This window comes from Amblyomma maculatum, chromosome 10 (assembly GCF_055883805.1).
Source record: "Amblyomma maculatum isolate TAMU_Amacu chromosome 10, ASM5588380v1, whole genome shotgun sequence".
Classification (NCBI taxonomy): domain Eukaryota; kingdom Metazoa; phylum Arthropoda; class Arachnida; order Ixodida; family Ixodidae; genus Amblyomma; species Amblyomma maculatum.
This window is the reverse complement of record NC_139353.1, coordinates 35696692-35724505: the sequence shown is the minus strand read 5'-3', so window position 1 is coordinate 35724505 and position 27814 is coordinate 35696692. Positions and strand designations below refer to the sequence as shown.

General features: G+C 44.4%; 1 protein-coding gene across 3 annotated transcripts; it reads right to left on the bottom strand.

Moving 5' to 3' along the window:
- Positions 1-128: 128 nt before the first annotated feature.
- sav (scaffold protein salvador) lies at positions 129-27813 on the bottom strand. 3 transcript variants are annotated; one of them, XM_084582479.1, is made up of 11 exons: positions 27606-27810; positions 27056-27154; positions 25848-26193; positions 20062-20270; positions 19398-19676; positions 15318-15591; positions 13672-13899; positions 9804-9952; positions 8956-9017; positions 1931-2107; positions 129-831 (listed from the first exon to the last, which is right to left on the bottom strand). In XM_084582479.1, the coding sequence occupies exons 2-11, from the start codon at positions 27141-27143 to the stop codon at positions 826-828; spliced, it is 1818 nt and encodes a 605-aa protein (XP_084438605.1). In that variant the 5' UTR covers positions 27144-27154; positions 27606-27810; the 3' UTR covers positions 129-825. The 3 variants fall into 3 exon arrangements, with proteins under 3 accessions (XP_084438605.1, XP_084438604.1, XP_084438606.1); XM_084582478.1 differs by having other exon boundaries at positions 27056-27184; positions 27606-27809; XM_084582480.1 differs by lacking the exons at positions 129-831; positions 9804-9952 and having other exon boundaries at positions 1969-2107; positions 27056-27184; positions 27606-27813.
- Between the last annotated feature and the right edge of the window lies 1 nt (position 27814).

Here is a 27814-nt window from a genome sequence, read left to right as displayed (position 1 = left end):
CCTTGTATATCCAATGTGTTTTCCAGACTATAAGGACTTAAGGTAGTAAGTTGAAAAGTTTTAGAATATTTTTTAATGTAGCCCACTGATGTAATTTTTCACTGTCTGTGAAAGCTTCTGTGTTGAAATTTTTCCAGTTTTTTTTTTTTTTGATCAAAAGAAAACCCTGCAAGATGCATGCTAGGCATGGCCCAAAAACCACAAGAAGCTGTCACATAAGAACAGAACCATTGGCGCCGTCTATCACATGCAACTCAAAGCAGTGGTTCTGGGCTGGGCATGCCACATGATGCAAGACAGCCTCTGCAAAACAGTCTTTTGAAGATATTATATATATATATATATATATATATATATATATATATCCTTGGAACATCATAACGCACGTGACAGTGAACAACCATTATGTGCAAAATCCTGCTGCACCCACTATGTAATGAGGCAACCGTGATCCCATTGCTTCGCAGAGTGTGGTAGATGGCGCCACCGGTACTGTTACATACAAACAATGTAAAGGGTGCAGTCTGCTCTGCAACTCGGAGAAAATGCAGAGCTTGTTGAAATGACTTCCCTTCAAACTTGGCAGCAATACCCAGCTCACGCACAACACGCACACACTTCACATTCCAGAGCAAATTCCCTTCTTTTTCTTTGCACAGCCATTAAAGAAGCCTAGGAGGCACACGGCCAGCGTGGCCTCACGAGGCTACTGTGTGGCATAGACGAAGCGGCAGGCAAGCACAAAACCATTTTTCGGCACGTCGTTCTTGTGACTAGGAGGCGGTTGTGTTGCAACCCTGGATTTCCCTTTCTCCACAAGAGCAGTCATAACTGTAAGAAAAGCAAAGGGACGTTGGGCTCTGGTGACAAAACCTGCCTTGTAAAGAGAGACCACCTTCACCACCAGAAAGTTAAAAAATCGTCACCCTTTCTTGTGGGCATTGGCTGGTTAGCTATGGGAGACACCGTAGTGGAGGGCTTCGGAAATTTAGACCACCTGGAGATTTTTTTAAATGTGCGCTATCTGTATCGCTTCGGCGTGAAAGGTATGAGAAAAACTTGCAAATTAGCATTCCTGTTGAACACTCTTTTCTTTTTATATGGACAGAGACAAATGCCACATCGCATCCCGTATGTACAGGCACCGTTAAAACTTTATGGAACTTGACTTTGATAAAGAAATTTAATTTAGGAGCATGTAGGGCACACTGACCGAGGGCTTAATGGTGCAATACATAACTTAATGTTTAGGACTAAAAACTGTAAATTATGGAGTTTAACATCTTGAAGCAACACATTAACTAGAGTGCTCCATATTATTTAGACAACTGGGGTTCTCTAAAGCGCTCAGACATTATGCAGGAGACGGGCTTTTTATACTTAGCCGTTATCGAAATACATCCAAGGCAAAGTTCGAACTCATGACCTTGGAATCAGCAGTAGTACGCCATTTAGCGGTGTGAATTTTTTTTCCAATAACATTTTCCACAAACTTTTGAATGAGGTGCAGAAGAGCGTATTTTCTTAGTACCAATGCCTGAAATGAAGACCCGTGAATAGAGAGGCGCTAACAGAGTGGCTTACTAGATCACTGCATGCACGCTGAAATTAAGCTCGACATGAGAGCACGAAATCTGGTTAGGTCTGGGGGAAAAAAAAACAATAACAAAATGGACCAATTATTTCTTTTTTGTGCTTAAAGCTATTTGCTAGCCCCAAACTTTACTCTTACAACGACAACCTTTTAGTACCAACTGTTTGTATAAGCATGAGACCCTTATGCTAATTAGGCTCCATGGATGAGTAGCACAACCCAGTGAATGCTAAGCCATCCATTGTATCGGACCTTGGAGTCAACGGTCACCATGGACGCCTACAAATGGGGTAAGTGGTAGGGTAATATGTCACAGTGAACAGAGCGATGACGCACCTTGGTGGAGGCCTTGCGCCCTTTGGCCAGCTCCTGCGCCCTGCGCCTCTCCATCTCACGGGCGATGGCCAGCCGCTCCACCTCGTAGCCCATGACCAGGTCCTCCAGTTCCTGGCGGTGCAGCCGGTTTAGGATAGCCTGGAAGAACTCCAGCTCCGGCAGCCGGAACAGGTTCCACTGCAGCGCAAGGGAAGAAAAAAAATAAAGAGCAATAGAGAGCAATAGAGAAATAAAGAGCACTGCAGAATCTGCATTGGAGTAATGCGAAAGCACGGATGCTGCAGTTGGTTGCTTCTAGTTGCTTAATTCACTTCTTGCTTACCCATTTTAGTCTTTGGCACTTTCAAATTGCACGCCAATCCCTTCATATGCCCTTTTTCGTCTCTACTTCTGGTTGCGTGACGTCACATCCTCCACATCAGATTAATTTACTTCTTGCTTACCCGTTTTAGTCTTAGGTACTTTCAAATTGCACGCCAATCCCTTCCTATGTCCTTTTTTGGCTCGACTTTAGGTTGCGTGATGTCAAATCCTTGACGTCACCTTAATTGACTGATTTAATTAACTATTTTAGTATTTGATACATTCAATGTGGTGCCAAGCCATTGGCTAATGAGACCATTTTTGCCTTTACTTTAAAATTTTTGCCTCTAATTACCTAATTAACTTATTGACCTAATATTTTTCAGACACATTATGTCCCCTTCTATCTATTGACACCACTCATTAACCTCTACCACTTCTCAATTACAACTGCTGCAGACATGATTTTGCATGTTTTGCCTGTAATTAACCGTAGTTATTTTTCCGGACACAACATTACGTCACCCTCCATCGATTCACACAACTCATTAACCTCTACCACTTCTCAATCCGCCTTTTTCACAAAATGTGGCGCCCTCTGGGAGTGGCTGAAAATTCGTCTGCTACTGGTTGAAAACGTCTTTGGGAGATGCAGCCGCCAGCGAAATGACGGTGTGTGTTCTTGACAGTTACCGCCATCTATCGCATACATCTGTCAGGAATATTAACTACCCATGGCCTCTGAGATCAGCTACCACTGCGCCGATCACGGAGGTTAAGAACTGCGCATGCGCAGCTGGGGTTGGTGGTTTGTTTTCAACTAGGGGATTGGCGCGCATGCGCAGAGCGGGCTTGTGAAAAAGGCGGATTACAACTGCTGTAGACAACTTTTACATTTTTTGCTTGTATTTAATTACCTAATTAACTTGACTTAATTATTTTTTCAGACACATTACGTCACCTTCTATCGATTGACACAACTCATTAACCTCTACCACTTCTCAATTACAACTTCTGCAGACAACTTTTACATTTTTTGCCTGTAATTACCTAATTAACTTATCGGCTTAATTATTTTTTCGGACATCATTACATCACCCTCTATCAATTGACACCACCCATTAACCTCTACCACTTCTCAATTACAACTGCTGCGGACGCAGTCTGCAGACAGAAATCTGTGAACATAGCGAAGTAATGCTTTCGCATTAAAAAAAAAACGAACAGACCGCTTCCTGACAAGGTGCAAACACTCAACAGTTTGGGGAAACTATGTAAAGAAACTAGAGGTGTGCAATTACTCGAATATCTGATATTTAAAATTTCCGGAATCGAACACACCAAAAATTTTTGAATTCGCCGCACTTAGCGCTTCACCGCAATGCTCGACTGTGTGCAGTGAAGCACCTTCAAAACGCGGCGGGGCCATTTTGTTGAAAAGGGCCTTGCCGACAGCATGCGCAAAGCAAAGCACGTGACGAACCGGGGAAATAAAATCGTCGTTCTCACTTGTGTCTCATCTCAGATGCAGATGACTATTGGGCAGGTGTTCATCAGAAACAATTACTGTGACGCAAACGGTTCTTGGCAATTTTTTTTCAGGCACATAATTCGAGATTTTGGTTAATTGGGACATTCTTCCCGATCGATAGAAGGCTGAATTAACGAGAGTTCACTGTACTCAGCAGCAATATGACAGCTCCAAGTGGTTTCATGTAGATCTTTCCAGTACAAAACACCGGTATATGGAATCCTGTATAAAATTGATACTGGATTTTTTAGTCGGGTGTACACTTCTATGCAATTCTAGATTAATATTATTTGCAAATACCGCATGAATTCTGAAATGAACAAGGTGAACGATTCTATTTTTCAAACTTTTGTTTTTTTGCTGATCAGAAATTTGAAGGCATTTTATTTTTTCCTATATTCGTATTCAATCCATATTCAAATATTTCAATGTTTGCGCACCGCTAAAAGAAGCGGGCGCACATAAAGGCGGGATTTGCGGAACAAAGTGGATTCTGCGAAACTCTCACTCATGTTGCTGCGGTCATCTCCTGGCGACAGCTCTCATCATTCAGTTTCCATATATATGCCTATATTCACAGTTTCCAATGGATGATGCTGCCCTGCTTCAGCATGCTGAAACCTGTCATCGTCAGTCACTCCTCCGCCATGCTCCCCACCCTGCTGTGCCGGCCATCTGCGCGAAGATGCCATCTTTTCCAGGCACTATCGAGTATTTACACAACGGACATATTTTTGTGTAATGAGAATAGTAAAAATCAAACAAGTTGCACATTCTGGTAAGTGGGGTAATCAGTGAATTTATTCCACAAATGTGTTCAAATGTGTGAGGTTTGTGATTATATGGAACTTTAGGACAGTTCCCCAAAAGTGTGCAATCAGAGCCCTACTGCACCCCTACCCTAAAAACAACTGGCCTGCCAAGTTTCTCTTCAAAGGAAGCAGGAACCAGCAGTTTTTCTAATGTTGCCTGCACTTTTCATGCAAGGAACCCTTTTTCCCTATATTTCACTGCAGCTATAGCTTTCTGATAAAGGGCACTAATAAGGGATTGACTACTCATCTGCATCCACCCAAACATAACCATACAGCTACAAAGAGACGCTAACAATCAAGCTGTTACAAGAAATTTTGCAGTTAGTGAACCACCTGTAGGGGTGTGCGAATATTCGAATACGAACCAAATATGTTTATTATTTGATTTGTATTCATATTCGTAAACTTAACTCGAAATTTTAGAAAATTCGGTAATTTTCGAATATTCCAAATGCACCGAAAACGTTCGAATTCACCACACTTTCCCTGCAATGCATGCTTCACTGCATTGCTTGATCGCGTGGGCTTGCAGTGCCAGGAAGGTGGTTTGGCTTGAAGGGTTTAACGTCCCAAAGCGACTCAGGCTATGAGAGATGCCATAGTGGAGCGCTCAGTAAATTTCGACCACCTGGGGTTCTTTAACATCGCACAGCACACGGACGCCACTCTGTTTCGCCTCCATCGAAACGCAGCCGCCGGCAGTCGGGATCGAAGCCGGGTACTCCGGCACAGCAGTCAGGCATCTTAACCACTGCACCACCGCGGCGGATCCAGTGCCGCTAAGACTCGCTTCAGAAAAGGGAAGGTCACTCTTCACAAAACGACCCACCGCGTTTTGAGGATGCTTCACTGCAGTGCCTGATGGCGTGGACTATGCAGTGAAGTATCCCCAAAACGCAACAGGTAGGGGTGACCTAATACCGAATAATGTCTCTCGAATCGAATCAAGAAAATAAACCGAATATCGAATCGAATAGTAACAAATTCACTCAAACATGTGCTGAAATGCTTATAAGGTATAACTTTCAAATTCTGATGAAAAAAAAAAAAAAAAAAGCAGCTGCTGCACGTGATCCAGCAACAGCTTTTCTTATTTCTTGCCTGGACGTGACAATGTTGCCAGCGGTAGAAAACAGTGTTTCACTTGAAACTTGCGTTGCTGGTTTCGCCAGGTATTTCGAGACCATTTTGCACAGACCACGAGAGTTCTGCTTGCCTGCTTTCCTTCAGTATTGAAAAGGGTCTTCATTCCTGCTGCAAACTGGGTCTCGAAGATACCGCTTAAATTTATCAATGTTACCCGATTCCTGGTTGTGTCTTTTCCCAGATGACATGGCAAGTTTGCCTATATTGTTCCATATACTGGCACTGCACTCCTTTTGTGCTGTAGATGTTAAGGGCTTAGCACAGTCACCGGGTGGTGGGGTTAACTAGTTCTGTAGCTCACTCCGTGCAAGTTCCAGAAGCTTTTTTCTTAGAAAGCTTCAGTACAGATGTTTTTGAACCTTGGGTCAAAAACATGTTGCCATGATGTACTCTTTTTTTTTTTTCACTGAGGCTAGGAAATCTTGCCTTCATGCTTTTTTGCAAGTTTTTTTGCAAACAGTGATGCGTTATCATCTGCCACAGCACAGTCCTTCAGCACCATATGCGTTTCGTAAAGGAATGGTATCGCCAAAGATAAGGTTGCATATTTCTGCTCACTCAGGTCTTTGATTGCTGATGCAATTGGCTCAAGGACCTTGACCAGTCCAGCCAGTTTTCCATTCATAGGGTGTCAGAGGTAGTAAGTTCAAGGCAAACTGCCTCTTTAAGCTGAAGGAGGATGGGAGAGCATATCATGCTCACTATTCCACCTTGTGTCTATACATCCTGGACAAGCTCCAAGAGGGGTAGCTCCATCCGCCGCTGGCAGTCTTTTTCTCTTGATGCAGCTTGGGCACTGTGCTTGTAATGGTCCACTATTGTACAGCATTTCTTAAGAATGGCAGGCACTCCTGCACTTTCTTCCTTGCCATCCTTGATGGCCAATTGCAATGTATGGCCCAAACACTGCAAGGGGGTACACTGGAAGTCCCGAGGAGCCGCACCCAAATTTCGAGCATTGTCTGTCACAACAAAAATAGGTACCTCTTGCAGTTGCAGGTCCCACTCGCTCATCATTTCTTTCAGGTTTGCCAAGATGTTGGATGCAGTGTGACTTTGTCATGTGCTGGTTGCCCAATGCAAATGCCTGCATTTCGAAGTTCGAGGTCAACTAATGGCATGTGAGACTAATGTAACTTTGGTATGACCTCGACGTCTACGTCACTGGTGAACGACAAAGACTGTACACCTTCCAGCAGGTTAGCGCGAATTTGAACCTTGACAGCGCTTCCCTGTAAAGGTCGGCAATGATCGTTCTTGAAAACGTTGTCCGAGAGGGGATTTTATACGGCGGTTCCATTTCATGCATTAACTCCTTGAACCCTCGGCTTTCAACAAAGTCGTATGGCAGCAGGTTGAGGGCCAGTATCCGAGCAATCCGTGTTGCGATTTCTTGTGCTCGGCACTGCGACAATTTCTTGGCCGCGTCAAACTTACATGTGACAGAATGCTGCGATGCGCTGCGAAACTTGTTCGCTTCCTGCTTTTCACCAAAAGCATACTGCGCAAAGCGTAATGTTAGTTCCTTAGGTGGTTTGGTAGCGGTGTCGTTGTGCCCGTCGGCATCCTAAGTTTGGCACTGCACATCTTGCATGCCACTTCCTACAAACTGTCCTTTACGAAATGTTTCCAGATCGCACTTTTCGTGTGATTAGCCATGTTGCCGAGACAGGCACTGAACACAAATCGCTGTAAAGCTTTCATGCTTGTTGTCCACGCACCTTAATTAAGCAGCGCAGAGACTCGTAAAAAGGAACTATAGACACGGAACCGTGATGCGTGAAACTGGGTCAAGCGCTGACAGCGTGGTGGCGTGGGCGCGCGGAGAGCCAGGAGAGGAAAATTTCTTCTTGCAGACGACAGGTGGCTCTCCGTGCATTCATAATCATCATCTGTTTTGTTCAGTGCTGTTTTCTAGTTGTGGCATGCTTTTGTCAGTTCTGTCGTTTCTGAAAACTAAACATTTCTCCCATTGCCCAAATGGTGAATAGGAATAGAGGAAGGGAAAAGGTAGACGCTGCTCAATACGTAGTCACTAACAGTAACCCCACGGGCCGGCGTACCAGCGTTGACCACGAAATTCCCTAGGGAAATTAGTTTCACGCATGTCGGCAGCGGAATAAATTCAGTCCTTAAAGGTGCACACTTACCGTGGCTCGTGCTGTGCTGAGGTTGCAGTCTCTTATTACCTACGTCGCTAGCGATATTCCAGCCGCACGAAGTGGGGGATTTTTTTTTGGCTGTACACGAGACCCGGTTGTGTCACGACAGTGCTATCAGGCTTGTGCTATTGAGAATTTATTTCTGCCTGCTGGGCGGTGGCTGTAGATTAAAAATGTGTGCCGAATGATTAGAAAACCAGCGATTGCACTGAAAAAAATCGGGAGAAGGAGGAATGGCAGGTCGCATCGACGCATCGAAAACCAGCTAGCAGAATTCTGTATGAACCTTATGCTCTATTTTATACTCGATGCGCAATTCTAGTTTAATTTTATTTGCAGATAAATGTGAATTCTAAAATAAAGAGGATGAACAATGTTTGGTATTTTTCAATTTTCCATTTTTGTCCGCTGATCAGATATTTGCTACTCGAATCGATATTTGAAGGCACTTTTTCCTACATTCGTGTTCGATTTGTATTAAAAATTCAATATTCGCACACCACTAAAGGTTTGTCTACAGACCGGCACGAATTTTCTTTAACTATGAAATGGTTAATTTCTCTAATAACTAAATAAGTAATAAATTGTGCACACACAATAATTTCTTAGTGACTCCTTAAAGGTAAGAGCAACACAGTGACAGCAACATATGGCTGCTCTGCTGCAATCTTGGAAAAAATAAAATATGCGAGTCCAGGACTATGATTCTCTAGACAAGTCACAAAAAGCACGAACAAAACGTCTACAACATTGCGAGAGAACACAACCCCAAACCTGAGCACAAAGGCTCTTACTATAATTTTGGCGTATCCAAATGACGGAAATGTCAAATGCACATGGGGCAATTTCCCCTCCAAATGTATGCCTAAGGACTGTGCACTTTCGTCCGCAAGGAACAAAAAAGATTCCAACAGCCACACCCTTCTGCACAAGCTGTTCCACTTCCACCGGTCCACAAGGTGTCCCCTACCGGACATATCCATGGCTGAGAGCCACCGTGTTAGGAGTTTTCAAAATTGGTTGGAGACTCCAGTTTACCAACAAACTTTGAGCTGAATTGGAAGTTACCTTCAGCTTGTGGTCAGACTCCGGGGGTGCCCTTGAGTAGATGTACAACCACTTGGGGATCTCTGTTGAAAGGAACACACACGAAGAACACGTGTAATTACTACTGGGCCTCGAGAATGTCTGCCCGACAGTGCGCACTCCACCCAAAAGTAACCGCCTCCTCTGTCGTTTTTTCACAGCGTGCGGATACAGATGAAATGCTTCCTCTCAAAAACATGCCCAGACATGCTTGTGGGAGTCACAGTTTCTATGGTAACTATAACCACTCAATCACATCCAACTGCGACCCAAGATTAGCAATTTTGTAATGGACGAAAGACTTGCGTTGACACTTTCTTCGAATCTAGGCAGTGGCAGGTGCCACACTTCCAAATGGGCTGGATTATTTTATTTTTTTATTTTGCATCATTTATAATGACTGCTGTTCTTTTATGCCCTTTAAGCCATTTTGTTTTTACTGCAGTGGAACATGCGGAAAAAAATACATGCCTGAACGAGCTGTTCTGTTTCATGTTCTAGGCTATACTGCAATTTCTGCAATTACTTAGTGTTGGTTTGGTGTGGTTTACGGAGTTTAAAGTCCCGACCAAGTTGTGACTGAGCTTGGAGCAATGATGCCACCTGTTGAAAAGGTGGCAAAACGCTTATCAATATCGAGCAGGAACAACACTGCAAGCATTCCATTATGCTAACAGCCCCTCGCCTCGTTAACTTGAAACAGCAGTGACAAAGGATCACTCCGTTTCCCTCTCAGTACTCAGCACATCCCATCAGTAAATTCCGCTGCTGTGACAAGTTGTCAGTTGTCAACTGCGTCAGATGCAGGCATTGTTGCCGGCACCACTTGCCTTCAGTGAGGTAAGGGTTGGCAGGCACGAGCACGCTGTGCTGGTGGAAGTTGGTGTGGCGTGGTGGTGGCGGGTGGCCTGGGGAGCCACCGCTCTGGCCATACTGGGTGGCACACGGGTGTTCGTACTGGGCCTGCTTGGTGATGTGGCTATGCATGCCACAACGGAGAATGGAAGGGATGTCTGGTGTCAGGGATCAATCAAGACCGAGAAACATTACAGTATATACTTAAGAAGCTATTTCCCAGTTCAGTTCAGTTCAGTCGTGTCCGACTCTTCGTGACCCTATGGACCATATCACGCCACGCTTTCCGGTCTGTCACTATCTTCTTAACATCACATAACTTCATCTGCAGCGCCTCGAAGATGCCATCTAACCACCGCGTTCACTGCCTACCCCTTCTCCGGAAACCCTCAACTTTTCCCAACATCAAAGCTTTCTCCAGCGACTCCTCTCTTCTCATCAGATCATCAAAGTAGCTAAGCTTTAACTTTAGAATTTGACCCTCCAATGAGCAGTCAGGGTTTATGGTCGACAATACCAACTGATTTGATCTTCTGGCAGTCCAAGGAACTCTCAAGAGTCTCCGCCAGCACCACAATTCAAACGCATCAATTCTTTGGCGGTCAGCCTTCTTCACAGTCCAACTCTCGCCTCCATACATCACAACTGGAAAGACCATGACGTCTGATGATGGAGTGTGGTCTAAAAGGCATTGCAGGCCAGCATAAAATCTCTCAACATCAGCTTCTTCAGCAGTAGTGGTTGGTGCATAGACTTGGATAACTGTTATGTTGAAAGGATAACCTTGGATCCGAAGTGAAATCATTCGGTCGTTTTTGGGGCTATTTCCCACTGGTGTATAAATTTGGGTATGCAGTTATGTACATTGATAAAACGGTACTGTTACGAGTAACAAGGAAACTACACCTGAGTACATTTACGTTCACAACAACCACAACATTTCAGAGGTGAAGGCACATAAACATCTTGGAGTTCCGCTTGCAAATGTCAGAAACACACATCAGAAACTTCTGCTGCTGCGCTGTGAAACCTGTGGTTCCTGAAGCTCAAACCTAAGCCTGTCCCTGCCAGTACTAAACAGCTTGCATATGTAACAACTGTGTTAGAGCTAAACTTGAGTATGCAGTGGCTGTGTGGGACCGACATAATAAAAATACAACTCGAGCATATGCAAAGAAATGTTGTGCGGTTTATTTTTGGCGAATATAGAAGACACGATTCACCTTCTATGCTAATGAATCAGCACAGCATACTCAATTTAGAATCCCGAAGGAAGGTTAGTCGCCACACCTTGTTGAGTCACTGTCTACAAGGAAAAATAAAAATGGAGCCACCTACATGCGTCAAAGCTCACTTTATGAGGAAGACCGGACACACGTAGCAACACATGCTGGCACCGATTTTCACCCGCACAAGCACATTTAAAACGAGCCTTTTCCCCAGAACTGTATCTGAATGGAATGCTCTACCTTCTCATACTTTTCTGTCCGATAATATTGCGAGAGAACTGAAATGTCACCTCCACCATTAAGGAGTTTTTCGTTTTGTATTATGGCGGCTGTCTTTCTTTGTCCACTTCTGACTTAATTTTGATTAGTTCTTTTTTTTTTCTCTGCTAATATTATCTGCATATGCTTGTCATTTCATGTCTTTAACAATGTTTGATTCTGCTCCTCCTGCTAGGATGCAGTATTTAAAATTAAAAAAAAAAAAAAAACTCAAACCAAATGCTATGAGTGAGATCGGCTTTTTGTCTGTCCAGCGAGTACACAAAATATAAATCTGTTTGAACTGACAAGCTCATAAGAAGAAGGAACAACCTAAACCCCGGTTACGGGGGGCACCTTAGTGAATGGCCCTCGACTATTACCGGCCATACAAGTTTTTATGTAATAAAAACAAACTTTAACACTATGCTCAGCAGAGTGCTGCACCCTGTAAACATCAATAACACCCCGTAAACAATATAACAAATATAAACTGAGGAAATTTAAACATGGACAGAGTTCCGAGATTACGGATGACCAAATATCCTTTAGTGCCATTGTTGAACTGTAGTGCACTGTAGAACCTTCAGCTTTCTACCTAATATGGTACGACTGCATTAATTCGATATCCAACAGGCCGGAATAAAATGTTCAGGTTAACTGAAAATTGAAATGATTGAGCGGTCCTAAAACAAAACAGCCCCAAAAACTGTCTGCATCTCAGTAATTTCATTCAATGAATACCTGCGTTGAAACCCAGGAGACAACAGTTTTTCACGACTTAGTCAAGTGCTTTACTTTGAACGCACTGTTGGGAATGTTTAAAATTGCTCCAAAATCGCGACGGCCTGCGCTACCCTCTCCGCAGTGGGATGCAGTAGCAGTGGTGCCTTTCATGAATAAAACCTCGGTCACGCTTCGGGCATACTTCACCACGCGATTGTAAACGGCGCATGACTTGCGCACACTAGAATGTGGATGCTAACGATGGAAATACTATGCATATGTGTTCAGAGTAAAGTCACTGGGACCGAAAAAAAATCTTTTTTGTATCAGGGTCTTTACTACCTATATCAGTTGCTGATGATGACATGGTCCTGAAGATGCTGTCTGGTAATTAAATGACTACTTACTGAAGAAGTCCTCTTGCTTAATAATAATAATAATAAAAAAAACCCACTAAAACACTTCATATTTCTGTCATCATCTCTTTGTGCCATCTGCCTTTTTTCAGTTATAAGATTGCTTTGTTTAAATTCTGTGAAAGTATGTCTTAAGCGTGAGGGCACTGTGGATATGAACACTACAACAGAGTTTGATTTCATGTTAAAATCAAAGCCTTGCATGAACATGGCGTTATCGTCCACTGTTTCTGTCTTCTAAAAGGCAATAGATGAGAAATGCGCGAGACAGTTAAGCACTCCAAAACCGCACGCGCTGTGCCTCCAGTTCTTGCCACCGCTGCCTCGTGCTGAACGGTGCTTCGAATGTTCAGTCATTTCTTCCTTTCCATATATCTCTTGCTGCACTTTTAATCTCCTTTACTTTCTGAACAGACTGAGTCGATTTCTTTCCATGTGTGCAGGCAGCTTCATTTTTCTCCCCCAATGCGCTGCATGCTTTCCCTTACGGCTCCAAGGCCTATGTAAAGTTGGCTTCTCCTGAGTGCTGGAAAATAAACAAAACTCGGTGCTGTTATTTTTTTTCTTTTAAAGTTTACCTCGCGATCCTAGGGGAGCACATGCGGCGACAACAGTTCATGGGAAATTTTCGCCATGGACGGACTTTACTATAACCAATTTTGCCAGAAATGTCTTTATTATAAAGGAGGAAAATTGTACAGTTGTCTACAGGAGATGAACTGAGACTTCAGTTTCACTTTACTATATCCCAGTTTAGAATAGCGGGGTTCTACTGCATTTAAAAAAAATGGGGGGCTTTCACTCGTCGTCATACCTGCTACAGCACATACAAAGGGCACAAGGCCCACTATTTCATGGTATTTAGGTTCAAGGAGGTTTATTTCAGTGATCGCTGATAGGACATACCTCGGCCCACCCGTGTCTGAATTAATGAGCGCACAATGTCATAGACTTCCATGGGTGTCGGTCAGTTTGAATTTTCCAAATTAATGGGGGTCAAATTAATTAGATTTTACTCCAGTCTTATTATGCAAAACATGCAAGCTAACTTTAAGCTATGATAAAAGGAGCCTTGTGTGCACAATGGCAGTGCAAGAAATAACAGACAAAATAGAAGGGCTCTCTGAACTCCATGTAGTAATACAACTTTTGACTTGACTTATTTCAGGACATGTAAGTTCGAGAGAAAAAGGCCCGACAATGGCAATCCTCACTTGACGTAGTAGACACCATGGTCGGGAGAATCGACGCGCTCCCAGCCAGTGGGTAGCCCTTCTTTCTCGTACGGGTGGCTCCAGTGGGTGGTCTTGGTGTTGTGGTCAATGTAGTAGCGCCGGCCGCGCATTGTGTAGTCCACCGTCCATCCGGGTGGCAGGGGCAGCTCCTCGGCACTCTTGGCCGCCAGCCGTGGCTGTGATCCTCCACCACCACTGGTCGAGAACCTGGCGGTGACAGAGGTTGACAACAGCAGCGCTCGCCATCATAAGACCGGACAAACCGAGCGTTGCGGCACCGTGCTACAAGGTTCTTCCATCTGTCAGAAAAGGCAGTGCGTTTCTGCCAATGCCAGGATTTAAACCCAGCACCTACGTCTGGCTGGCCACCGTTCTTAACTTAGTCTGCGAAGGAATGGCCAGGAAGAGAACTTCAGACCTCCTCAGAGTGTGACTATTTTTTCACATACGGGGAAGATTAGGAAGGCCACACAGCTAATGTTTGTAGGCTGTGCTCACGTGGGCGTTAGCAGCAATTTCTGTTATCTCTAGTCCAATTCATCTACTGCACCTTGCACTATTTCGATAAACACCAATGCTGGAATGGACGACAGCACAGCATGCCGCAGCCTCCAGTAGTCCTGCTTTGCCATGTGAGGAACTTAACCCTTTCACTGTCGCGTGTTTCCAGCCATGACGTACCCCCAGTGCCGGCTTGGTTTCAAGAATATCAGGAAACGAGCGAAGCGATTTATTTCTGATAATGAACATGACATGTATAACATAGTTATCGGAAAAGCTGCATTTCAGTGTTCTTAAAAACCGAGCTTGGCTCATATCCATTCAAAAGCAGTCGTGCGCCCAGAGCAAGGACTGTCAAGGGCCCGTACAATGAAGTGGCAAGCTTTTAAAAAAAGATGACAGATAGAGATGCAAAGAGAATACAATTTGCTGCTGACAGCAGCGAGCAAGGCCGTGTAAATGCAGAAAGAAAAGAAAAAAAAAAAAAAAAAAAAGAAAAAAAGGGGGGGGGGGGGGAAAGAAAACCTGGAAAGCTGGGGCAGACGGCAGAACAACCTTTGTAGTCTTAGTCGCACGTGTGCATGATTGCTCCACATGAGAGAGTAGTGCAAGTAGAACCCCCCCCCCCCCCCTTCCCCCCTTAAAAGAAGGGTGCAGGCACTCCCTACTCTTCAATATAAATGCTCCCACAGTGTGGGGCAAAAATACAGGCTTCTAAACGATGATACAACAGATGGTGTGACCAGTCCAAGGATGCCAGCTTTGTGCTCCGGCACAAATGTTTGAGTGCACAGTGTGGAACATATGGGTACATCAGCCATAGAGTGGAACGAGGGGGGTGGTGAGGGGAGGTAATGCTAAAATGTACCGACAGGTCAATGACAGGTAAAGAAAGGGTCAGACCTCAATTGCAGGTCACATGTGGTTAGTCCTAATGCATAGGACTGCCACCTTCTGGACAGGTGAGGTTACGCGTCAGTCAGCTGTGCGACAAATCTGCTTTCAACCGCTGCTTTCGTCCTTTAATCCCATGTAACCCTGAAGCAGCTAAGTAAGCTAGGTTAACCTCCATCATTTGAACTACTGTCATCTCTTTCCTTGCAAGGCCTGAAGAACGTCCGTACCTCTGGAGGGAGGAGTTGCTGCCACCAGCAGATACGTTCTGTGGTGCCAGAGAGAGGAGCTGCGGATGGCTGCTGGTCGTGGGGGAGGCAGTCGTGGGGGCAGCCAGGTGGCTGCTCGACATGGGCAGTGCACTAGTGATGGCACCAGCAGTGGGCAGCAGCTGGCTGGAGCTGAAGATGCCTGGTGTGTACGACACTTGTGCAGACACCGACGAGGAGGAAGGAAGCTGGTGCTGGCCACCACCACCCATGGGGCTGGACCCACTCGCGTTCACTGGACGATAAAAGATGCAATGGGATCTCGGTTTGATTTGCTTCACCCGCCCCCATGAGCATGGCAGATGAAGATCTCTACTCACATTATTCACTGCACCAGCAGCTACAGTGGGGTCTGGTCAATAGAGTTTTAGTGTACCGTGATCTGCTACTATGACCCCTCCCCACCGCGTGTTCCACTGTGCATGCCCAGATCTCCTTGACGCCAATAAATGGTACCACATGCTGAATGTCGGCACATGGACCTCCTGTGTTGGAACCAATCAGCATGTGTGCACTGCGTGCACGGTAGAGGATCACGGTATACTGAATCTATCTAATAACTGCCACATTTGTTAAGAGCACCTAGACAAACTGAAGTTCATAAAATATATGTTTCATTATTTGTTGCCAGGACACAGATAACATTAAATGTGTGTGAAAGAGATGATGAAAAATGCACTTTCTGGCTTTGGTGATGCTTCATCGCTCATCAGCAACGAAAGACATTTTACTGATGAGAAATTTATATTTGAAAACAGATAATTTTGCAACCTGTACCTGCACAACACCGCCTAACAGTACAGCTTGCTTTTTTGAGAAAAGTAGCACCGTTTCCACCTTCCATCACTGTTTAAAAGGGCTTGAAACCAGCTCATAACGAAACTGCCGCTTCAACACTTGCAATTTTCAGTTAGCAATACAAGGCTAACCTGGTCGCTGTATGCAACAAGCAACTATAAAAGCTGTCCTACTACTTTTATCCACACCCTATGTCAGCTTGTTGCAGCTTTTTCATTCATGCTGCATTGACAATAAAAATAAAGCTAATATAAAAGGATAGAATGAAAAATGAGACCGGACTGAATGTGATGAGACACTCTTCTCTGGTCCCAAGAGAAGTGCACTTTACTAAGACAAAACTAGTCAGCAAGTTTTAAAAAATTTTTTTGCACATTCATTCTTAGGAGCAGGCTTCCTTAAACTGAATCCCTTTGAACAATAATTGAATTCCTTGAAAAACTTTGTGGTGTTCCCCAAGCACCTATAGAGTGCTCTGCAACTTTATCGAAACTGTTTTTAAAAATTCTCCCGCCTCAACCGGAAGCTCGTTTACGGTGAAACCGCGCACAAAGCTTGCACGCTGTTGACCCTTTTGCTGTGTACTAAGTCTGACAATGGTGCTTACCTGGTTTGGGCGTGCATGATGAGGGCTTGACGAGATTGAGGAAGCAAAAACCGGCAATACAGAGTTTCCGACATACGGCGGCTGTCGCGCCATCTGGCCTCACTGGAGTCAAGCGCCACGGCTCCAAAGCGCAGAGGTAAGCGTGGCGTGTTTTTGTAGTGAGATAGATGGTCCCACCGCAGCCATTTGAGAGAAAATTGGCATTGGCATCTTCCATTCCTTCAGTGTCGTCACAGACTGTTTAGGTTTCGCATCATGCCTGACCAAACCAGGTAAGCAACATGGTTAAAACTTACTATGCAACAAAAGCAGTTTCATCCCACGGTTGAGGCTGGAGAACTTTTCAAAACGGTTCTCATAAAGCTGCAGAACACTGCATATACATGGATGTTCAAATCCTCATCAGGTAGGGAAGAAGGGCAGAACATGCAGCAGCTTCTCAAAGCCACTGAGGCCACGATTGACATATTCGCCTACTATTTCCAGTGCTTTCCTACCTAACTTAAACTGCTGTTCCTTCCCGAGGCTGTTGAATATTACCTTAGTCTTCTGCATATTGATGTTCAAGCCCACCTTTCTACTTTTCCTGTCTAGGTCATCAATCATTCTTTGCAGTTCATCCCCCGAGTTACTTAGCAAGGCAATGTCATCAGCAAATCGCAGATTACTGAGGTATTCTCCATCTACCCTTATCCCTAACTGCTCCCATTCCAAGTCTCTGAATACTTCTAAGCAAGCTGTGAATAGTACTGGGGAGATCATGTCTCCTTGCCCAACACCTTTTTTCATAGGAATCTTGTTACTTTCTTTATGCAGAACTAAGGTTGCTGTGCAGCCCCTATATATACCTCCCAGCACTTTCACGTACGGCTCGTCTACACCCTGATTTTGCAATGCCTGCATGACCGCTAGGTTTCTACCGAGTCAGATGCTTTTTCGTAATCAATGAATGCTGTGTATAAGGGCTGGCTATATTCCGTGCATTTTTCTATCACTTGGTTGATGGTATGGATATGATCGATAGTAGAGCCTTTCCGAAAACCTGCTTGATCTTTTGCTCGGTAGCAGTCTAAGGTTGTTCCGCTTCTATTAGCGATTACCTTGCTAAATACCTTGTACGCAACTGATAGTAAGCTGATTAGTCTGCAATTTTTAAAGTCCTTAGCGTCCCCTTTCTTATGAATTAAGATAACGTTTGCGTTCTTCCATGGTTCTGGTACCGTCGATAACACCAGGCACTGCGTATACAGGGTGGCCAGTTTTTCTAGCACAATATCCCCCCCATTATTTTTTAATAAATCTATAGTTACCTGATTCTCTCTAGCTGCTTTCCCACTTTTCATAGTTTCTAACACTTTCTTAACTTCGTCCTTCATCACTGGCGGAACATCTGACTGCATTACCCTATCGTCGATCTCATTATTGTCCCGACTTCTTTGGCTACTGTAAAGATCAGTATAAAACTCCTCGTCTACTTCGACTATCTTCTCCATATTCGCGATGACATTGCCCGCCTTGTCCCTTAGCACACACATCTGATTTTTGCCTATGCCCAATTTCTTCTTCATCGCTTTAAGGCTTCCCCCGTTCTTTACAGAATGCTCAACTTTCTCCATGTTATACTTCCTTATATCGGCCACTTTGCGCTTATTGATTAGCCTTGATATCTCAGCCAATTCTATCTGGTCTGTTGGATTGGAAGCTTTCAGAGTTTGGCGTTTCTTAATCAAATCTTTAGTCTCCTTAGACAGCTTACCGGTATCCTCTCGAACTATCTAATTGCCTACTTCTACAGTGCACTCAGTAATGATATCTCTGAAATTATTGTTCATTGCTTTTAGGATAATGTCTTCATCCTCGTTTAGAGCTAAATATCTATCCTGTAGCGAGATCCTGAACTCTTCTGCCCTCCCCCTCACCGGTAATTCGTTGATGGACTTCTTTCTTACTATACTCCGTTTCATACATCAAGTGCAACACTGCCAAAGCTACAGCTCTTATTTGCGCTCTCCGCATCCGCGATAAAATATAGTGCCTGCTCTTGACGAGAGGAAATAGTAGTTATTTTGTCTGCAAGCTTATTACATCTTACATTTGCCATAAACTTTATAAAGAGCACCTTTTTTAGGGAGAAAGGATCGGATTTGGTGAATTTGTATTTTTTTTATGCCGTTTCGTTCGTGTCGCGTTTTCACTGCCCCGCAACCTTGCCAGCTGTGCCACTAGATGGCGCTGGCTATGCCCTCCGCGCTGCGCATCTGTTTTTGAGAAAATGGTTCTTCGGTGCGCATTTTTCTATAAGATCCGCACTGCGAAGATATCTAGGCACGCGAAGCAAGTTATTGCAAACGTGTATACTCAGAATAGAGCCCGTTTCTGCAGGAACCACTCGGCCACAAAACGAGCGCGTAGTGATACACCTCCTTTCTTTTTTTTTCTTGCGGACTACTTGCATAGCTTTCGCTGCGTTGCACCTGATGTATGAAACGGAGTATAATCTGTTTCATTCCCTCTTCCGATTTAGACTCCTTTAATAGAGAACGTGCTGGAGGACATGCTACTCCCTTTTTGCTCCCTTATAGGCTTATTTGTGTTTAGAGTGTAAGTGCCACAGATGCCCCCTGAGCAGTGCTTACCCGATACCCTGGTAATGTGTGGTGGACCCGGACTGTGCAGGGGGTGGTGGTCAGCAGTGGTGGGGGCGTGAAGGGAAGCATGGGCCTGCTGAGCATACTGCTGCCGCTTCTGCTGGTGGTACAGTTGAATCTGGTAGTTCTCCTCCATCTGGTGGTAGTAGTTGTCCTGTAGCGCCGAATCCAAGGCAGAGCGGTCGTCCTGCATGCCTCCTCCAATGACCATCGATGACGGCAGCGGTTGTTGTTGCTGCTGCTGCTGCTGCTGCTGGTGCTGAGACTCTGCAAGCAAAAAAGAGAAAATAATATATTAATTAAAATGTGTGTTTGCACACTGCCTCAACATGCTTGGGCAATATACATAGTGCAACGACTAAACGCTTATATCAGGCAAATAGAATTTCACCAAGTGTGTTTGGGCTAAATGTGGTGGCCGCTGTACAGTGCAGCGAGTATAGGTTAGGCATTTCCGAAGGTGCTTCTATGCCTCAAACAAACTGCATTCACGCGAAGGAACTGTTCAGACCTGGCCATATCCACCCCTTTCCTCCTCCCCCAAGCAGAGTAGCATGTCAGCGAACATTAACAGTGGCTAAAATCTCTGCTTCATTAAAGAGTCTTCTTCTAAGCAAAGAGTGTTATTCACGAACGAGAAACAGCGACTTGCCTTCAAAGAAAGGCCCTGAAGAGCCCTTGTGCGGGTGGCCCGGTGACTCATGGGCAAAAGATGGCCGAGGGGAGACGTAGGGATTGGCATAGATGTGCGATGCGTGCGCCGGCAGTGCGGTTTGCGGAGAGACTAGCACCACCTGCTGGGGCACCAACTGAGGAACCGTAGCAATGGGTCTCGCTGCTGCCACGCTCACGTTCACGCCCCTGCACAAAAATGCGGGATGCAGCATTGTATCGCTTTTTCATACTGCCACTTTCAACAGTGATCAAGACAACCAGGATACAGCTCAATGCAGGTACAGTGTGTTCCTATGTGGACAATCAATCACAATCGAGTTCGGCAATCCGACTGCTCAAAGAAAAATCAATTGCGAAAAAATTGTGAAGCGCGGAGGTAGTCAGCAAAGCTGCAAGATTTAAAATAGCTATTTATTTTTACCGGTGAAGTTTACTTTCAAAACTGGTGCCAACATATGCGAGTGCTGTTCCCCTGACCAATTAGTAAACGAACCCAAGCACCCCCATGCATGGGCTAGTGCTAATTATGTTTGGCACACATTTGTGATGAAACCAGAGATTTATTTATCAGAAGCAGTTTTGCTTATTTTTCGTTCTTACAATCTCATTAGTTTATCCCCATATACAAAACCATGTCAGTGCGCAGCGCTATTTGTCCTCCAGCAGGCAAACTAGGCAGTCAGGATCAAGTAAGAACGTGTAGCTATTGTTTTTTTTTTCATGATCATTTGTAGTGCAACGGGAAGACAAGAAGGGAGTATATCCAAAAGACAGTACTACACTTCGACAGCACTTTATTTATTCATTTTCTTTCCTAATATTAGAATCTTTCACAGTTACCTAAAAAGATGCTTTCATCCTTGTGCAGCATTAGTAAAACCAGACTTATGCAGCCAGACCCGTTTTCCTTTTTTTTTCTCCTTCTATGATATGACTCAATCAGCTTCTGGGTGATCCCATCTTTGCATGTAACTGAATGAGGATGGACACAGGGAGAGGCAAATCTTAAGATGAATCTTAAGCGTCTCCAATTTGCATTTTTTAATCCTCAGGATGCCCTAATGGCTTCAAAAAATGTTCAGGCACTCCTCCATGCCCAATATACGTGCAAAAAAAAAAAGAAAAAAAAAATAAGAGCAAAGAGAAGGCGGGCACAACACATTCAGCCATGGCCAAATTCAACTAATTAGTAATGACTGGCTCCATAGCGAAACAGCCCACTGAAGGAATTCCAATTATTTGGGAAAGTTGGTTAAACGGAAAAGACGGTGTTGATCGAGATGCTCACGGACCTTAGTGTCTGGGGAGCCCGTAAAGCCGCTTACAGAATTCAGTTTTGAGAAACCCTGCTTAAAAGAATGTTTCTGTGCATTATGATGTGCTCTGTGACCTTAAAAAATGGGTTTTGTTTCATTATTATTATTATTATTATTATTATTATTATTATTATTATTATTATTATTATTATTATTATTATTATTATTATCATTATGTTTCAGCTGCTGTGGGGGAGGGAGGTAGATGCAACTTGATGCTGCTTCATCTCATGAGATAGCTGTTTTTTGCATTTAGCCAATTTGTTTGCTTTACGTGCCTGGTGGCCAATCTTTAAAATTTTCTTTACAATTACCTGCCTTGCATCTAGATGCTCGTAGTGTCGACTCCTACTCGCCACCGGAAATTATTCAGAAATAAAAGAAAGTGTTGTTTTCAACAGTGTGCTTAACTGCTAGAAAAACTACAATGAGGCTCATAATGGATTTAGAACATCCAGTACCAACACATTCAAGCCCATCCCATTAACTATCAAGGTGTATGACGTGGGAGTTAACATAATATCAACTAATATTACTAGTGGTTATTAATATATGCAGCTTTACATAACCAAGCAGTGCTGTACTCTATGAGGGCTCCACATGAACTGTAATTTCTTTAAATAGACACTACGGACAACTCCAAAGAATTATCGGAGTTGGAAAATTATTCGAAAAAAAGGTGTTTCTCTGGCTCTATCTTTCTGGCTATGTTGAAAACTGTCTGCCAATGAATGTTAAATTAATTGGCGAGAAAACTGTGACTTGGAAACCTTCCCGCCAGTTGATTTGAACTTATGATGTCCTTACCATAAATTACAGGTTGTCATGCTGAAACAAATTTCTGCGTAGCATTGCCTCTGGAATCGATGCCTAAAAATCAGTGTCAATGCATGCATTCTACTTGTGAATTTGGCCACTGATTGTAGCACCTATGCTTCGTTCACTGGTGCTTATAAAAACTCAAGTTTTGGTTAAAACTGGTCTCTTTGTGATAGAATGTGGTACCCTATCGATACTGGCCACCATATCTTCCCTCAGAGACCCTCCAAGGTTTCCATGAATTTCAGTGTGTGCGAATTCCACAGCACCTGGCCCACCACAGTGTGCATCACACATCAAGCAAGAGTGAGTAACACACAAACAAACAAAACAGGAAATTTATGCCCTACTGTAGTGAAAACTAGCAGCAGCTGAAGTAGTGTGCCTCTCTAACCGCTGCTACTATTTCACAACACCCATTTCACATACGAGCGAGGCCCGGCTGGCCAACATAACAGCATGGGGGGCAACACTGATACTGCCTGCTTCCAGATCCACTCAAATTACATTCTTGATCAGCACGCGAGCGTGAGAACTTGTGCTTACAACATGTGACGCTGTCAACGGTTAGGCTAGGGTCACTTAAGAAAGTAATCGAAGTATTGCAATTCAGGGCTCATGATTCTATTAGAACAAGCAATTCTGCAAAAATTTTCCGAAATCACTGCAGAATCTGCACTGGAGAAATGCGTAAGCGTAAGCGTTGCTGCGTTATCCGCTAGATGTGTCGGCGGGATTCCGCTAGTGACAGATACTGCACCTTTCCTTTCCTGTAAACCAATTACAGAACGCCGGTCAACTTTCATGCGTTCAACGGAATGCTGGTTGTGTTCGACACGGGGAGCACGATGTACCGTGTGCAGCAGCAACGCTCAGGCTTTCACATTTCTACACTGAGACACGTGACTGGAAGCTGAGAACCGAAACCGGAAGTTCACTGGTGGCCACCTTGGCTCCCAATGACACTCTTAATTGGCTGTAATTATTTGCCTAATTAAGCCACATCAACCATTTTGTCACTTGCATGCCTTTCCTTGACGCTCTATCTGGCAGTGCCATTCTTTTTCCGATATACCAACTAGTAGCTCTTTTACACCTCCGACAAAATCACGCCCATGTGAAACCCACCTACATAGCCATACAATGCTTATATGCATTAATATATGGAAATTCCTAAATGTTTTCCCCTTAACTCCAATCCCTTTGTCTTAAAAGCACAGTCAAAAGCTTTGAGAGCTGACAAAGTCAACTGTCACAAATTGTGAGGCAGTAACATATACATTTATTGATTGGTTTAGTTTGTACGGCTTAATGTCTTAAAGCGACAGAGGCTGTTGAGGGACGACGTAGTTGAAGCCTCCGATCTAGGGTTCTTTAATGTGCACTGACATCACACGGCACAAGGGCAGCTTACTATTTGCAATCATCAAAAAGCGGCCGCGCCGTGGCCTGGATCGGACCTGCTTCCTTTTGGATCACCAGTCAAGCACGATAACCATCATCATCATCACGAGCCGGACTATATCCAATGCAGGGCCTCTCCCATTTTCCTCCAATTAACCCGGTACTGTGCTAGCTGCATCCACTTGACCCCTGCAAATTTCTTAATCTCATCCACCCACCTAATTTTCTACCGCCCCCTGCCACGCTTACCTTCCCTGGGAATCCAATTGGGTACTCTTAGAGACCATCGGTTGTCCTCTCTTTGAACTACATGTCCTGCCCATGGCCATTTCTTCTTTTTAATTTAGACTAGAATGTCAGTAACTTGAGTTAATTCTCGGACCCACTTCGCACGCTTCCTATCTCAACATTACACCTACCATTTTTCGTTCCATGGCCCTCTGCATTGTCCTCAACTTAAGTAGAACCCTTTTCATTAATTTCCATGTTTCAGCCCCATAGGTGAGTACTGATACCGGTGAGCTGCAAGTCATGATGTTTTAGTGCCTTCCAAATGCGCTCCATCCCAATCTCATTCTCCTAGTTATTTCTCTTTCGTGGTCCAGGTCTGCGGTCACTACGTAGATAAGTAGACATATTCGCCTACCACTTCTAATGCTTCGCTACCTATTTTAAACTGCTGTTCCTTTTCCAGGCTGTTCAGCATTACCTTAGTCTTCTACACATTAATCTTTAGGCCTACCTTTCTGGTTCTCGTGTCTAGATTATTTATCATTTGTTGCAGTTGGTCCCCTGAGCTACTTAACAAGGCAATGTCATCAGCGAATTGCATATTGAGATATTCTCCATCGACCCTGATGCCTAGCTGCTCTCATTCCACGACTTTTAATACACTCTCTAAGCAAGCTGTAAATAGCACTGGGGAGATCGTGTCTCCTTGCCTAAAACCTTACTTAATTGGAATTTTATCACTTTCTTTATGCAGAACTATGGTTGCTGTGCAGCAAGTACTTTCACATATGTCTCTCCTACACACTGATCTTGCAATGCCTGTATGACCGCCGTGGTTTCTACCGAGTCAAATGCTTTTTCGTAATCAATGAATGCTATGTATAAGGGCTGGTTATATTCCGAGCACTTTTTTATCACTTGGTTTATAATGTGGATATGATCGATGGTAGAGTACCCTTTCCGAAATCCTGCCTGATCCTTTGGTTGATTAAAGTCTAAGGTTGTCCTGATCCTATTAGCAATTGCCTTGGTAAATACCTTGTACGTAACTGATAGTAAGCTGATTGGTCTAATTTTTCAAGTCCTTAGCGTCACCTCTCTTATGAATTCAGATAATATTGGCATTCTTCTCTGATTCCGGTACCTTCGATGTCATCAGGCATTTTGTGTACAGGATGGTCAGTTTTTCTAGCAGGATATCCCCTCCATCCTTCAACAAATCTGTAGTTACCTGATCCTACCCAGCTGCTTTCCCCCTTTTCATAGCTTCTAAGGCTTTTTTAGCCTAGTCCTTCGTTACTGGCGGAATGTTTGATTGCTCATCATTACAGCCAATTTCATTCTTGTTCTGACTACCATGGCTACTGTAGAGGTCCGTATAGAAATCCTTGGCTACCTTGATTATCTTGTCCATGTTAGTTGTGACATTGCCTGCCTTGTCCCTAAGTGCGTGCATCTGATTCTTGTCTATGTTTAATGCGCGATAATCACCGAGCCACAGTGGCGAAGCCATGTGCATTTACGCCTGTTCTAGATGACACTGAAAAAGCCTCCGTGCTTCTTCCATGTTTGTTGCCTAGCAGCACTAGACTACACATGCTATGTTGGGGCATAAGAAAACGAAGAAAAATAAGTGCCCCAACCTGTACCAGCCTTAGACCACTGCAGCCATTAAGCTTGCGAAAACAGTGGTGAGCAGAAAGCATTTTTAGCACCAATGAAGTTATTATAATGACTCTTGTATACAGTGCCTAAGCCCCCAATACACTTTACTGCTACACAGCTGCCCTCTACATTCATACAGCCAGTGGTTAGGTGAACCGAAATATGGTTAACATTAGTTTCAGTACATTCAGTCCCAAGTCTCAGTTAGTGCACTAATTACAATGAAGCAAAGCCTTATCTATATATGCTAGCTGTTGCATGCTCAATGCAAAAGCAACATGGCTAATGGCAGGTTCACAAAACCAGCTAGAACAAAGTGGTTCCTCACCCAACTGTGCTAGTTGCAGTGTGCCTAGCTTTAGGTGACGAGCTGGCAGAGCTTTGCTCAGGAACTCCCAATGACGCACCACCTCCTGTTGATGTCGACGCTGAACTCAAATGCGAATGTTGCACGGGGATGGGTGATGCAGACCTAAGGAAAGGTCCCAGCGGAGCACCGTGTTCCTTGGAATTTCCCGCGTGTGGCACCGAGAGGCTCTGTTGGCAGGCACGGTTCTGACAAGCACGAGCACATTTCTGGGCTAGGCTGGCGGGTTCAGATGCACACTGCTCTTGTGCTTCCTCTGGAGTCCGCTGGTTCTGGCGGTGATTCGCAGTGGTCCAAGTGTTCACCACTGAAACGGAAGCATGCATGATCACAGTGTGTAACGAAATGTGACAAAAAGAAATGATGGTAAAGGACACCGAAACACTTTTGTCAGCCCTTTTCTGCTTTTTTTGCGGGGTTTGACGTCCAAAAGAGACTCTGGCCATGAGAGACGCCTTAGTGGAGGGCTTCGGAAATTTCAGCCACCTGGGGTTATTCAACATGCATTGACATGGCACAGCACACGGGCGACTTGCTTTGCCGGCCCTTTTCTGTCCTCAACACTCTGGATGGGTGTTTCTACACTAGGATAGTTTCTGTTGCTCTGATTAAGGTGAAGCACCAGCACTGGTCTGTTTTACTTTATGAAAGGGGCCAAGACTGTGTTGGTACATTGCCTGAATAGAAGTTAAAGGATCATCATAGCAATATATGACCAGTCAAGTGTCGATATGCTTAGCAATGCTTTTCCCTACACTTTCTTGCATGCCACCATTAGCGACAGAAGAGGGAAGATATGCGCCAGATATGAACTGCTCTGATGAAAGCTGTTTCGAGCTCCTTTAGTGGTTAAAAAAAGGAAGATATGTAGCATGGGTGCATAAAAAGAAGAATGCAGAGAATAGCCAAGCACATAAATATGCCCTGTGCAACTTTCGGTAAAGTTAGAGGTTCATATGGCAAGCACTGGAAGCATCTGGGTCTGGCTGCAGAATGTAAAATAGAAAGTTATTTGAAGTTATGGATGATGCTATCGAGATAAGTGACTTTTCCCTCCCCTGTGCTGTTAGTATGTGCGAGAAATACTCGGGTTAGTTCTCCAGCAGCAAAAGAAAAAGTAGGCGTTTCGAGTATCATTCGGTAAGTGAAACGGTCTTATTTCGACTGACCTGGTACGTGCGGTGGTGTTTCCTTTTTGACGTACTTCCCTGCCACTCCATCTCGAAGATATTTGAGGTCTTTTTTCTTCGATAACATCAGACTATCGCCTGGTCATTGTAGAAAGACTGTCTCAACTCCTGCCGTAAAGACGCGACAAAGTCACACATGAATCGAAGGCGAGCTGCTGCGATAACGATAATGGCCAGCTACGCCAAGAACTCACAGTCGCGAAAGGAATGCCGCGTCTGTAGCGAATATTTTAATGACAGCCTTGGTAACCTTTTCGTTTGTGCGACGCGAAGTAGAAAGTTTTCCCATGGGCTATAGTGAAATGCAAGGCTGCGTATCTCGGCACTATCTGCTTTGAACTATCTCAAGTCGAAAGTAGCAGGCCAACTGATCTAGACAACGCGTGGTAAAGATTGGGAGCACTTCGCACATTCTTCACGGCAGTCTCCACGACCGCCACTACGAAGTGAACATTTCGTACGCAGCGGTACAATACTGCGAAGTCATGTAAGAAATTTCAAGACCACATAGTCATGCGGAGGTGCATACCATTTTAGCCGCGGTCACTACAGTTTTCACCTTTGAGCTGGGCGACCTGTTTACTCTCAATTATCGTGCCTGCAGTGTCGAATGCCAGTGCTTGTCACGGCCGAAGCAAGCATGATTAGTTGATGCGACGCGGGATATATTTGGCCAGAAAGATTAGGTAAAGTCCGCACAAGTAAGCCGAAGTAGACGTGCCGCTACCAGAAGCTGGT

Excerpts from the sequence above, each read along its gene's own strand:
- sav (XM_084582479.1), bottom strand. The coding sequence starts at position 27,143 with ATGTTATCGAAGAAAAAAGACCTCAAATATCTTCGAGATGGAGTGGCA. Across the intron at positions 26,194-27,055 it reads AACACCACCGCACGTACCAG|TGGTGAACACTTGGACCACT; the intron begins GTCAGTCGAAAT and ends CTTCCGTTTCAG. Across the intron at positions 13,900-15,317 it reads AGCAACTCCTCCCTCCAGAG|GTTCTCGACCAGTGGTGGTG; the intron begins GTACGGACGTTC and ends TGTCACCGCCAG.